The 14,430-nt window shown below is 47.1% G+C and overlaps 1 protein-coding gene across 6 annotated transcripts in view; it reads left to right on the top strand.

Moving 5' to 3' along the window:
* Positions 1-14,430, top strand: part of itgb4 (integrin, beta 4) — a 359,993-nt gene that overhangs the window by 341,261 nt on the left and 4,302 nt on the right. For all 6 annotated transcript variants that reach the window (XM_072482936.1, XM_072482935.1, XM_072482933.1 and 3 more), the window contains one exon: positions 1,267-1,446. In XM_072482936.1, the coding sequence (XP_072339037.1) occupies positions 1,267-1,446 (180 nt within the window). The remainder of the gene's footprint in view (positions 1-1,266; positions 1,447-14,430) is intronic.

The following is a 14,430-nucleotide window of genomic DNA, read 5'->3' as shown; positions in this document are numbered from 1 at the left end:
CCTGCTGAACTAGTTTAAACCCTCCTGAAGAGCATTAGCAAATTTCCCCCCCCCCCAGGATTTTGGTACCCCTCTGGTCCAGATGTAGACCATCCCATTTGTAGAGGTCCCAGCGACCCCAGAATGAGCTCCAATTATCCAGAAATCTGAAACCCTCCCTCCTGCACCATCCCTGTAGCCACATGTTCAACTCTTCTCTCTCCCTATTCCGCGTCTCGCTATCACATGGCACGGGTAACAACCCAGAGATAATAACTCTGTTAGTCCTAGATCTAAGTTTCCACCCTAGCTCCCTGAATTCCTGCCTTACATCCCTATCCCTTTTCCTACCTATGTCGTTGGTACCTATGTGGACCACGACGTGGGGCTGCTCCCCCTCCCCCTTAAGGATCCCGAAAACACGATCCGAGACGGTCACTGTGATCATGTCCCTTTGAGAGAAGTAATTTCTCCTCATTTGTTTTAAATCTGCTACCCCTCATCCTAAAACTATGACCTCTCATTCTAGATTGCCTCACAAGAGGAAGCATCAACTCGACATCTTCTTTGTCAACACTTTATCCTCCAGATGCTCTGGTTTCCTCCCACAAGTCCCGAAAGAGGTGCTGTTCAGTGAATTGGACATTCTGAATTCTTCCACTATGTATCGAACAGGCGCCGTAGTGTGGCGACTGGGGGATTTTCACAGTAACTTCATTGCAGTGTTGATGTAAGCCTACTTGTGATACTAATAAAGATTATTATTATCTTACATACCTCAATTAGATCTCCTCTCAGTCTTCTCGACAGCTGGTTTGTGATGCAGAACAACGCCAGTAGCGCGGGTTCAATCACGTACCGGTTGAGAATTCTGAATTCTCCCTCAGTGTACCCGAGCAGGCGCCGGAATGTGGTGACTAGGGGCTTTTCACAGAAAGTTCATTGCAGTGTTAATGTAAGCTTACTTGTGACAATAAAGATTATTAATTAACCTTGATAGCATATCGGCCTAAGCTCCTCAATCTCTCTTCATAAGACAAACCCTTCATCTCTGGAATCAATCTAGTGAACCTCCTCTGAGCTGCCTCGAATGCAACTATATCTCCTCAAATAAGGGGACCAAAACTATACACAGTAGTCCAGGTGTGGTCTCACCAATGTCTTATACAGTTGCAGCAACACTTCCCTACTTTTGTATTCTATCCCTTTAGCTATCACTAAGATTGTGATCAGCAACAATAATACCTCATTAATTTTTCCCACACTGTGCCCCAATTCCTCCAACAGATGAGATCAAGACTTATCAAGTGGAGGGTGATGATGTGGAGATGACACTGATGGTACCTCACCTCAGTGAAAATACTCCTTATAAGTTCAAGGTTCAAGCAAAGACGACACAAGGTTATGGTCCAGAGCGCGAAGGGATCATCACCATTGAATCACAGGATGGAGCTGGAAGGCAGCACAGTAAGTAAAGGATTAGCCGGTAATGACAAACATATCACACACAACTATCTCTCCAAATAGGTCTACTCATTACTGTCTTAAAGAGCAAGGCCCTTGGGAAGCCAATCAGTTTGATTGGTGATCAATTTATCGATCTATCCATCTAGCTACCTACCTTCCCTCCTAATTTTGAAGTAAGCTGTGGCTGCATTCCTGAAAATCAGGACTTTAAGTGAAATGACTTTAAGTGAATTGTGGGTTCCTGTAGAAATCAATAGAGGAGGTCTTATGGCGCAGAGGGAAGCATCCCTGCCTATGATCCAGAAGTTCCAGGTTCGAGTCCCACCCCAGAACTTAATGGCCAAGGCAGTTGCGATCATTTTTAAAAATATATATTTTTATTGGAATTTTGCAGAATATAAAAACAATAATAATAACCAAAACGATAACAGCACCAACCCAAATACCACACGTATTTGCATTTGATAAGGTTCCCCATGGTCGGCTCATGAAGAAAGTAAGGAGGTGTGGGATAGAGGGAAATTTGGCCAATTGGATAAGTAACTGGCTATCACATCGAAGACAGAGGGTGGTGGTGGATGGAAAATTTTCAGACTGGAGACCAATTACCAGCGGTGTACCACAGGGATCAGTGCTGGGTCCTCTGCTATTTGTGATTTTTATCAATGACTTGGAGGAGGGAGCTGAAGGGTGGGTCAGTAAATTTGCTGATGACACAAAGATTGGTGGAGTAGTGGATGAGGCGGAGGGCTGTTGTAGGCTGCAAAGAGACATTGATAGGATGCAGAGCTGGGCCGAAAAATGGCAGATGGAGTTTAACCCTGATAAGTGCGAGGTGATTCATTTTGGTAGGAAAAGTTTGAATGCGGATTACAGGGTCAACGGCAGGGTTCTGAGGAATGTGGAGGAACAGAGAGATCTTGGGGTTCATGTCCACAGATCTCTGACGGTTGCCACTCAAGTGGATAGAGCCGTGAAGAAGGCCTATAGTATGTTAGTGTTTATTAACAGGGGCTTGAGTTTAAGAGCCATGGGGCTATGCTGCAACTGTACATGACCCTGGTGAGGCCACATTTGGAATATTGTGTGCAGTTCTGGTCACCTCACAATAGGATAAGATGTGGAAGCATTGGAAAGGGTGCAAAGGAGATTTACCGGGATTCTGCCTGGTTTGGAGGGTAGATCTTATGAGGAAAGACTGTGGGAGCTAGGGCTTTTCTCTTTGGAGCGGAGGAGGATGAGAGGCGACTTAATAGAGGTTTATAAGATAATGACGGGGATAGATAGAGTGGACGTTCAGAGACTTTCCTCGGGTGGATGTAGCTGTTACAAGGGGGCATAACTATAAGGTTCAGGGTGGGAGATATAGGAGGGATACCCGAGGGAGGTCCTTTACTCAGAGAATGGTTAGGGTGTGGAATGCACAGCCTGCTGTAATAGCGAAGTTGGACACTTTAGGAACTTTCAAGCGGTTATTGGATAGGCACATGGAGCACACCAGAATGACAGGGAGTGGGATAGCTTGATCTTGTTTTCGGACAAAGCTCGGCACAACATCGAGGGCCGAAGGGCCTGTTCTGTGCTGTACTGTTCTATGTTCTATGTTCACACTCTGCAATCCCATCTGTGACAGCAGACCCAGTGATATAGTTTTCAACAGCCTTTACACTGGTGTGTATTATACTTTTTTTTTAAAGGTGTTCTTATTGGGACTATTAATGTTTAATAATAGGAATTGTACACAACTTTACAAACGTATTTATAATTACTGCCAGGACTCTTTACGTTGTTTATGATTACTCCATTTTGGTGGTGCAGGACCAGAACATGTGGGTGTGGTAGGCCAGACCCCCCCTGACACCGCTCGCACTTATCCTTCACCTCTGGGAAGAATTCACTCATGGTGCGCTTTGTGCACCACCTTGAGCTGCATTAGGCTTAGCCCGGCGCATAAGGAGGTGGAGTTGATCCTGTGCAGCGCCTCGAACCCGAGACCTCCCCCACCTCCGTGCCCAGCTCCTCTTCCCATTTCCATCTGGTCTCATCTAGTAGGGTGCTGACCTTTTCTATGAGTTGTCCATTGATGTCGCCGCATTTGTCATCCTGTAACCAGTCCAGTTCGACCATTGTGTCCAGAAATGTGTGTCCAGGTCTCTGGGGGAACCATTTTGTCTCCTTGCGGAGAAAATCGCGCAGCTGCAAGTACATGAACTAATTTCCTTTCGGAGGTTGGAGCCTCTCTGAGAGTTCCCACAGGGTACCATCATCCACCTACATGACCTTCACTCTCAGTGTCCCTCTGTCCACCTTCCACGTCCCAAATGTGGCGTCTATTCTCACTAGTGTGAACCTATGGTTGCTGCAGATGGAGGCCTCTATGGACAATCGCCAAGCTTGAAATGGTGCATGAACTGGTTTCCTATCCTTAGTGTGGCCACTGCCACTGGCTCCTGAAGTGTGTGTGTTGGAGGGGCGGGAGTCCTCCGACTGCTGTCTCACCTGGAGGTTCCTGCCTCCACTTGATGTGCATCAACAGTGTGGTGCTCACCAGATTGTGCCCCAGAAGCCTGTCCGCTAACATTTCCCACCGAGGTGTGTGTATCTGCACTGGTGGAGGATGAGGATGACAGCTGTGCCGCAATTATAACAGTTGCATCCTCGGAGCTCTCCTCCGAGGTGTTCTCCTAGGAGTCAGGAGAGGGGGCCGCCCAGGATGGGCTGGTGCTGTCAGCTGGAGGATCTGCGGGAGAATGGACATGTGGTCAGTGGGAGAGATGGGTCAGTAAGTAAGGCAATAACAATTCACGTTTGACAGGTCCCCCGGGTGACAGGATCCTGGTGGTTCCTCACCTCTGCGGCGTTCGCCAGCCTCCACGCGGGTGACTGATCTGTCCTCGGCCACAACGGTCAGCTCCAGGGCCCGCTCCTTGAAGGAGGTGAGGATTCTTATGTCCAGCACCCCATCGTCACACTGGGCCCTCTTCCGATGATTATGGGCGAGCTTTTCCTGAGCAGACAACGAGAGGGCATTGTTAGCCACACACGTGGTTCACAGTGGTGGGAGGGGTGTGTGAACGGACGGTTGTGGGGGGGTGGGGGGGGGGCTATGCACTCGTGTCTACTCACTCATGCTGCCCGGTGTATTCCGTCTGCCACTTCCATTGTATTCCATCTGCCCACTCTCCTAGCCTGTCCAAGTCCTTCTGTAGCCCCCCTGCTTCCTCAATACTACCTGGCCCTTTGTATATCTTTGTATCTTCTGCAAACTTAGCAACAGTGCCCTCAGTTCCTTCTTCCAGATTGTTACTGTATATTGTGAAAGTTGTGGTCCACTCATCACCGGCTGCCATCCTGAAAAAGACCCCTTTATCCCCACCCACAGTCAGCCAATCCTCTATCCATGCCAGTATCTTACCCTTAACACCCTGGGCTCTAAACGTATTTAACAGCCTCATATACAGTACCTTGTCAAAGGCCTTCTGGAAATCTAAATAGAATATGCCCACTGGATCACCTTTGTCTAACTTCCTTGTTACCTCCTCAAAGAACTCCAACAGATTTGTCAAACAAGACCCTCCCTTGACGAAGCCGTGCTGACTCAGTCCTATTTTATCATGCACTTCCAATTACTGGAGTGCTGAATTTGGTGCATTTGAGTGCTATATTGAGAGTTTGGTGACTGAGGGAGTATAAGGCTTCATTTTTATTAAAAGTCTAGTCCTTCTTTTATTTAGTTAATTAACTTAAAAGTTGCTGTTTGGTTTAGAAGAAGGTGAATTTTCAATCAGCTTTAAACAAAGCTTCTACTTGTAGGCACTTGCAGCTGGAGCTTGTTAGTTAGTTAATTGGATTAGGCCAGTTTTCAGAGGCTAGATTCACAGTATAAAAGTGATCCCCTACAGTGCAGACTTTGTTTGCACTGAGTGCTGAATTTGGTGCTTTTTGAGTGCTATAGTAAGAGTTTGGTGACCGAGGGAGTGCTGAATTTGGTGCATTTGAGTGCTATATTGAGAGTTTGGTGACTGAGGGAGTGCTGAATTTGGTGCATTTGAGTGCTATATTGAGAGTTTGGTGACTGAGGGAGTTAGGTGAGGAGGGAGTAAGGTGCTCCTTTCATTTCGTTTCCTACATTTCCGCAAATAGTGAGAAGAGAGCCAGGAGTTTACAGAGTGTGCAGCTGACTGGGAGCAGAGTCGGAGGGCGGAGATCCAGTTGGTCCACAGGGCAGCTATATTCTGTAAGGTAAGAGGGAATGGAGGCTAGGCCAGTTGCATGCTCCTCCTGTAGGATGTGGGTGGTGAGAGATACCACCGGTGTCCCCGCTGACTATACCTGCGGGAAGTGCACCCAACTCCAGCTCCTCAAAGACCGTGTTAGGGAACTGGAGCTGAAGATGGATGAACTTCAGATCATCCGGGAGGCAGAGGGGGTGATTGAGAAGAGTTACAGGGAGGTAACCACACCCAAGGTACAGGATAAGAATAGCTGGGTTACAGTCAGGGGAAAAAAAACAAACAGGCAGACAGTGCAGGGATCCCTCGTGGCCGTTCCCCTTCAAAACAAGTATACCGTTTTGGATGCTGTTGCGGGGGATGACCTACCGGGGGAAGGCCCTAGCGGCCAGGTCTCTGGCACTGAGTCTGGCTCTGGGGCTCAGAAGGGAAGGGGGAGAATAGAAAAGCAATAGTTGTAGGAGATTCAATGGTTAGGGGAATAGATAGGAGATTCTGTGATCGCGAGCGAGACTCCCGGAAGGTATGTTGCCTCCCGGGTGCCAGGGCCAGGGATGTCTCGGATCGTGTCTTCAGGATCCTTAAGGGGGAGGGGGAGCAGCCAGAAGTCGTGGTGCACATTGGTACCAACGACGTAGGTAGGAAAAGGGTGTGGAGGTAATAAACAAGTTTAGGGAGTTAGGCTGGAAGTTAAAAGCCAGGACAGACAGAGTTGTCATCTCTGATTTGTTGCCGGTGCCACGTGATAGCGAGGCTAGGAATAGGGAGAGAGTGCAGCTGAACACGTGGCTGCAGGAATGGAGTAGGAGGGAGGGCTTCAGGTATTTGGATAATTGGAGTGCATTCTGGGGAAGGTGGGACCTGTACAAGCAGGACGGGTTGCATCTGAACCAGAGGGGCACCAATATCCTGGGAGGGAGGTTTTCGAGTACTCTTCGGGAGGGTTTAAACTAATTTGGCAGGGGAATGGGAACCGGATTTGTAGTCCAGCAACTAAGGTAGCCGATATTCAGGACGCCAAAGCGTGTAATGAGGCAGTGGGGAAGAGAACACTGACAAAGGAGAGTAATTGCAGGCACGGAGATGGGTTGAAGTGTGTATACCTCAACACAAGAAGCATCAGGAATAAGGTGGGTGAACTTAAGGCATGGATCAGTACTTGGGACTATGATGTGGTGGCCATCATGGAAACTTGGATAGAAGAGGGGCAGAAATGGTTGTTGGAGGTCCCTGGTTATAGATGTTTCAATAAGATTAGGAAGGGTGATAAAAGAGGTGGGGGGTGGCATTGTTAATTAGAGATAGTATAATAGCTGCAGAAAGGCAGTTCGAGGAGTATCAGCTGACTGAAGTAGTATGGGTTGAAGTCAGAAATAGGAAAGGAGCAGTCACTTTGTTAGGAGTTTTCTATAGGCCCCCAATAGTAGCAGAGATGTGGAGGAACAGATTGGGAAACAGATTTTGGAAAGGTGCAGAGGTCACAGGGTAGTAGTTATGGGTGACTTTAACTTCCCAAACATTGAGTGGAAACTCTTTAGATCAAATTGTTTGGATGGGGTGGTGTTTGTGCAGTGTGTCCAGGAAGCTTTTCTGACACAGTATGTAGATTGTCCGACCAGAGGAGGGGCAATATTGGATTTAGTACTTGGTAATGAACCAGGGCAAGTGATAGATTTGTTAGTCAGGGAGCATTTTGGAGATAGTGACCACAATTCTGTGACTTTCACTTTAGTAATGGAGAGGGATAGGTGCGTGCAACAGGGCAAGGTTTACAATTGGGGGAAGGGTAAATACGATGTTGTCAGACAAGAATTGAAATGCATAAGTTGGGAACATAGGCTATCAGGGAAGGACACAAGTGAAATGTGGAACTTGTTCAAGGAACAGGTACTACGTGTCCTTGATATGTATGTCCCTGTCAGGCAGGGAAGAGATGGTCGAGTGAGGGAACCATGGTTGACAAGAGAGGTTGAATGTCTTGTTAAGAGGAAAAAGGAGACTTATGTAAGGCTGAGGAAACAAGGTTCAGACAGGGCGTTGGAGGGATACAAGATAGCCAGGAGGGAACTGAAGAAAGGGATTAGGAGAGCTAAGAGAGGGCATGAACAATCGTTGGTGGGTAGGATCAAAGAAAACCCCAAGGCCTTTTACACATATGTGAGAAATATGAGAATGACTAGAGCGAGGGTAGGTCCGATCAAGGACAGTAGCGGGAGATTGATTTATGGATGATAATGGCATAGTGTGGGTTAGATGGCTTTTGTTTCGGTGCAACATCGTGGGCCGAAGGGCCTGTACTGCGCTGTATCGTTCTATGTTCTATTGTGTATTGAGTCTGAAGAGATAGGAGAGGTCTTGAACGAGTACTTTTCTTCTGTATTTACAAATGAGAGGGGCCATATTGTTGGAGCGGACAGTGTGAAACAGACTGGTAAGCTCGAGGAAATACTTGTTAGGAAGGAAGGTGTGTTGGGCATTTTGAAAAACTTGAGAATAGACAAGTCCCCCGGGCCTGACGGGATATACCAAGGATTCTATGGGAAGCAAGAGATGAAATTGCAGAGCCATTGGCATTGATCTTTTCGTCCTCACTGTCAACAGGGGTGGTACCAGGGGATTGGAGAGTGGCGAATGTCGTGCCCCTGTTCAAAAAAGGGATTAGGGATAACCCTGGGAATTACAGGCCAGTTAGTCTTACTTCGGTGGTAGGCAAAGTCATGGAAAGGGTACTGAAGGATAGGATTTCTGAGCATCTGGAAAGACACTGCTTGATTAGGGATTTGTGAGGGGTAGGTCTTGCCTTACAAGTCTTATTGAATTCTTTGAGGAGGTGACCAAGCATGTGGATGAAGGTAAAGCAGTGGATGTAGTGTACATGGATTTTAGTAAGGCATTTGATAAGGTTCCCCATGGTAGGCTTATGCAGAAAGTAAGGAGGCATGGGATAGTGGGAAATTTGGCCAGTTGGATAACGAACTGGCTAACCGATAGAAGTCAGAGAGTGGTGGTGGATGGCAAATATTCAGCCTGGATCCCAGTTACCAGTGGCGTTCCGCAGGGATCAGTTCTGGGTCCTCTGCTGTTTGTGATTTTCATTAATGACTTGGCTGAGGGAGTTGAAGGGTGGGTCAGTAAATTTGCAGACGATACGAAGATTGGTGGAGTTGTGGATAGTGAGGAGGGCTGTTGTCGGCTGCAAAGAGACATAGATAGGATGCAGAGCTGGGCTGAGAAGTGGCAGATGGAGTTTAACCCTGTAAAGTGTGAGGTTGTCCATTTTGGAAGGACAAATATGAATGCGGAATACAGGGTTAACGGTAGAGTTCTTGGCAATGTGGAGGAGCAGAGAGATCTTGGGGTCTATGTTCATACATCTTTGAAAGTTGCCACTCAAGTGGATAGAGCTGTGAAGAAGGCCTATGGTGTGCTAGCGTTCATTAAGAGGGATTGAATTTAAGAGCCGTGAGGTGATGATGCAGCTGTACAAAACTTTGGTAAGGCCACATTTGGAGTACTGTGTACAGTTCTGGTCGCCTCATTTTAGGAAGGATGTGGAAGCTTTGGAGAGGGTGCAAAGGAGATTCACCAGGATGTTGCCTGGAATGGAGAGTAGGTCTTACGAGGAAAGGTTGAGGGTGCTAGGCCTTTTCTCATTAGAACGGAGAAGGATGAGGGGTGACTTGATAGAGGTTTATAAGATGATCAGGGGAATAGATAGAGTAGACAGTCAGAGACTTTTTCCCCGGGTGGAACAAACCATTACAAGGGGACATAAATTTAAGGTGAATGATGGAAGATATAGGGGGGATGTCAGAGGTAGGTTCTTTACCCAGAGAGTAGTGGGGGCATGGAATGCACTGCCTGTGGAAGTAGTTGAGTCGGAAACATTAGGGACCTTCAAGCAGCTGTTGGATAGGTACATGGATTACGGTAAAATGATATAGCGTAGATTTATTTGTTCTTAAGGGTAGCACGGTAGCATTGTGGATAGCACAATTGCTTCACAGCTCCAGGGTCCCAGGTTCGATTCCGGCTTGGGTCACTGTCTGTGCGGAGTCTGCACATCCTCCCCGTGTCTGCGTGGGTTTCCTCCGGGTGCTCCTGTTTCCTCCCACAGTCCAAAGATGTGCAGGTTAGGTGGATTGGCCATGATAAATTGCCCTTAGTGTCCAAAATTGCCCTTAGTGTTGGGTGGGGGAGTTGACTTTGGGTAGGGTGCTCTTTCCAAGAGCCGGTGCAGACTCGATGGGCCGAATGGCCTCCTTCTGCACTGTAAATTCAATGATAATCTATGATTAATCTAGGACAAAGGTTCAGCACAACATCATGGGCCGAAGGGCCTGTTCTGTGCTGTATTTTTCTATGTTCTATGTTCTATGTACTCCGCAATCCCTCCTTTAATGATGGACTCTAAAATCTTACCAGTGACCAAAATCAGGCAAACCGGCCTAATATTTCCCGTCTTCTGCCTCCCTCCCTTCTTAAACAGTGGTGTTACATGAACCACTTTTAGTCCTCTGGGACCCTTCCTGCCTCCAGTGATTCCTGAACGATCACCACCAATGCCTCCACAATCTCCTCAGTTATCTCCTTTAATAATAATAATCTTTATTGGCACATGTAGGCTTACATTGAGAAAACCGGAGCACCCGGCGGAAACCCACACAGACATAGGGAGAACGTGCAGACTCCGCACAGACAGTGACCCAAGCCAGGATTCGAACCTGGGACACTGGCGCTGTGAAGCAACAGTGCTACCCACTGTGCTACTGTGCCGCCCACGTGGTACTCTGTAGTGTAGTGTAGTCTCAGGTGGAAAAGTCAATTACTAGGGTAAATAGGGTTTAGGTGTGTGGGGGAAAATTTAGATTGAAAGTGTGTTTTTCATTTTTATCAATGACCTAGAGGAAGGCGCAGAAGGGTGGGTGAGTAAATTTGCAGACGATACTAAAGTCGGTGGTGTTGTCGATAGTGTGGAAGGATGTAGCAGGTTACAGAGGGATATAGATAAGCTGCAGAGCTGGGCTGAGAGGTGGCAAATGGAGTTTAATGTAGAGAAGTGTGAGGTGATTCACTTTGGAAGGAATAACAGGAATGCGGAATATTTGGCTAATGGTAAAGTTCTTGGAAGTGTGGATGAGCAGAGGGATCTAGGTGTCCATGTACGTAGATCCCTGAAAGTTGCCACCCAGGTTGATAGGGTTGTGAAGAAGGCCTATGGAGTGTTGGCCTTTATTGGTAGAGGGATTGAGTTCCGGAGTCAGGATGTCATGTTGCAGCTGTACAAAACTCTGGTACGGCCGCATTTGGAGTATTGCGTACAGTTCTGGTCACCGCATTATAGGAAGGACGTGGAGGCTTTAGAGCGGGTGCAGAGGAGATTTACCAGGATGTTGCCTGGTATGGAGGGAAAATCTTATGAGGAAAGGCTGATGGACTTGAGGTTGTTTTCGTTGGAGAGAAGAAGGTTAAGAGGAGACTTAATAGAGGCATACAAAATGATCAGGGGGTTAGATAGGGTGGACAGTGAGAGCCTTCTCCCGCAGATGGAAATGGCTGGCACGAGGGGACATAGCTTTAAACTGAGGGGTAATAGATATAGGACAGAGGTCAGAGGTAGGTTCTTTACGCAAAGAGTAGTGAGGCCGTGGAATGCCCTACCTGCAACAGTAGTGGACTCGCCAACATTGAGGGCATTTAAAAGTTTATTGGATAAACATATGGATGATAATGGCATAGTGTAGGTTAGATGGCTTTTGTTTCAGTGCAACATCGTGGGCCGAAGGGCCTGTACTGCGCTGTATCGTTCTATGTTCTATGTTCTATGTGTGGGGGAAAGTTTTGAGGAGATGTGCGAGGGAATTTTTTTTACACAGAGGGTGGTGAGTGCCTGGAACGCGCTGCCGAGGGAGTTGGTGGAAGCAGGAATGATAGTGACGTTTAAGAGGCACCTTGACAAATACATGAATAGAGGGAAACAGATCCCGGAAGTGCAGAAGGTTTTAGTTTAGACGGGCATCATGATCGGCGCAGGCTTGAATAGCCGAAGGGCCTGTTCCTGTGCTGCACTGTTCTTTGTTCTTTGGGGAAACCCACACAGACATTGATACATAGATACATAGAAGATAGGAGCAGGAGGAGGCCTTTTGGCCCTTCAAGCCTCCTCCGCCATTCATCACGATCGTGGCTGATCATCGAACTCAATAGCCTAATCCAGCTTTCTCCCCATAGCCTTTGATCCCATTCTCCCCAAGTGCTATATCCAGCCGCCTCTTGAACATATTCAAAGTTTTAGCATCAACTACTTCCTTTGGTAATTAATTCCACAGACTCACCACTCTTTGTGTGAAGAAATGTCTCCTTATCTCTGTCCGAAATGGTTTACCCTGAATCCTCAGACTGTGAACCCTTGTTCTGGACACACCCATCATTGTGCATCTACCCTGTCTAGTCCTGTTAGAATTTTATAAGTCTCTATGAGATTCCCCCCCCCCTCATTCTTCTGAACTCCAGCGAGAAACCAACCCTGTACAATTGCAGCAACTCATCCCTGCTTCTATACTCAAAATCTCTTGCAATGAAGGCCAACATACCATTAGCCTTGTTTACCGCCTGCTGCACCTGCATGCTTACCTTCAGCGAATGGTGCAAAAGGACACCCAGGTCCCGCTGCACACTCCCCTCTCCCAATTTACAACCATTCAGGTAGTAATCTGCCTTCCTGTTTTTGCTTCCAAAATGAATAACCTCACACTTATCCAAATTATACTGCATCCGCCATTGATTTGCCCACTCACCCAACCTGCCCAGATCTTGCTGTAGGATCCCTGCATCCTCGTCACAATTCACCCTCTCACCTAATTTGGTATCATCTGCAAACATTGAGATGTTACATTTTGTCCTCTCATTCAAATCATCAATATATTTATGAATAGCTGTGGTCCCAGCACCGATCCCTGTGGTACCCCACTAGTTACTGCCTGCCAATTTGAAAAGGGCCCATTAATCCCTAGTCTTTGTTTCCTCTCTGCCAACCAGTTTTCTATCCACCTCAATACATTTCCCCCAATCCCATGCGCTTTAATTTTGCACAATATCTTATGCAGGACTTTGTCAAACACCTTCTGAGCGTCCAAATATACCACATTGACTGGCTCCCCCTTGTCGACTGTACTGGTTACCTCTTCAAAGAATTCCAACAGATTAGTCAAGCATGATTTTCCCTTCATAAATCCATGCTGACTCTGACTGATCGGAGTGACGTGAGCTACCCTCCAATCTGCAGGGACAGTTCCAGAGTCTATAGAATCCTGGAAGATGACCACCAATGCATCCACTATTTCCAGAGCCACCTCCTTAAGCACTCTGGGATGCAGATTCTCAGGCCCTGGGAATTTATCCGCTTTCAATCCCATCAGTTTTCCCAGCACCATTTCTCTACTAATGTTGATCTCCCTCAGTTCTTCCCTCTCACTAAACCTTTCATTCTCCAACATTTCTGAATCTGATTTGTGTCCTCATTTGTGAAGACAGAACCAAAGTATGTATTTAATTGCTCAGCCATTTCTTTGTCCCAAAAACAAAGAGAACAAAGAACAAAGAAAAGTACAGCACAGGAACAGGCCCTTCGGCCCTCCAGGCCTGTGCCGACCATGCTGCCCGACTAAACTACAATCTTCTACACTTCCTGGGTCCGTATCCCTCTATTCCCACTCTATTTGGCAAGATGTCCCTTAAACGTCACTATCGTCCCTGCTTCCACCACCTCCTCTGGCAGCGAGTTCCGAGCACCCACTACCCTCTGTGTAAAAAAACTTGCCTCGTACATCTCCTCTAAACCTTGCCCCTCGCACCTTAAACCTATGCCCCCAGTAATTGACCCCTCCACCCTGGGAAAAAGCCTCTGACTATCCACTCTGTCTATATATTATGCTCCCTCATAATTTTGTCAACCTCTATCAGGTCGCCCCTCAACCTCCGTCGTTCCATTGAGAACAAACCGAGTTTATTCAACCTCTCCTCACAGCTAATGCCCTCCATACCAGGCAACATTCTGGTAAATCTCTTCTGCACCCTCTCTAAAGCCTCCACATCCTTCTGGTCGTGTGGCTACCAGAATTGAACACTATACTCCAAGTGTGGTCTAACTAAGATTCTATACAGCTGCAACATGACTTGCCAATTTTTATACACAATGCCCCAGCCAATGAAGACAAGCATGCCGTCTGCCTTCTTGACTACCTTCTCGACCTGTGTTGCCCCTTTCAGTGACCTGTGGACCTGTACACCTAGATCTCTCTGACTTTCAATACTCTTGAGGGTTCTACCATTCACTGTATATTCCCTACCTGAATTAGACCTTCCAAAATGCATTACCTCACATTTGTCTGGATTAAACTCCATCTGCCATCTCTCAGCCCAAGTCTCGAAACTATCTAAATCCTGCTGTATCCTCTGACAGTCCTCATCGCTATCTGCAATTCCACCAACCTTTGTGTCGTCTGCAAACTTACTAATCAGACCAGTTACATTTTCCTCCAAATCATTTATATATATACTACAAAGAGCAAAGGTCCCAGCACTGATCCCTGTGGAACACCATTCGTCACAGCCCTCCAATCAGAAATGCACTCTCCATTGCTACTCTCTGCCTTCTATGACCTAGCCAGTTCTGTATCCATCTTGCCAGCCCCTGATCCCATCTGACTTCACCTTTTGTACCAGTCTGCCATGAGGGACCTTGTGAAAGGCC

The sequence above is a fragment of the Scyliorhinus torazame genome, chromosome 18, assembly GCF_047496885.1.
Source record: "Scyliorhinus torazame isolate Kashiwa2021f chromosome 18, sScyTor2.1, whole genome shotgun sequence".
In the NCBI taxonomy this organism is placed as follows: domain Eukaryota; kingdom Metazoa; phylum Chordata; class Chondrichthyes; order Carcharhiniformes; family Scyliorhinidae; genus Scyliorhinus; species Scyliorhinus torazame.
The sequence above is the reverse complement of the archived record's forward strand: the minus strand, read 5'-3'. Positions and strand labels throughout refer to the sequence as shown.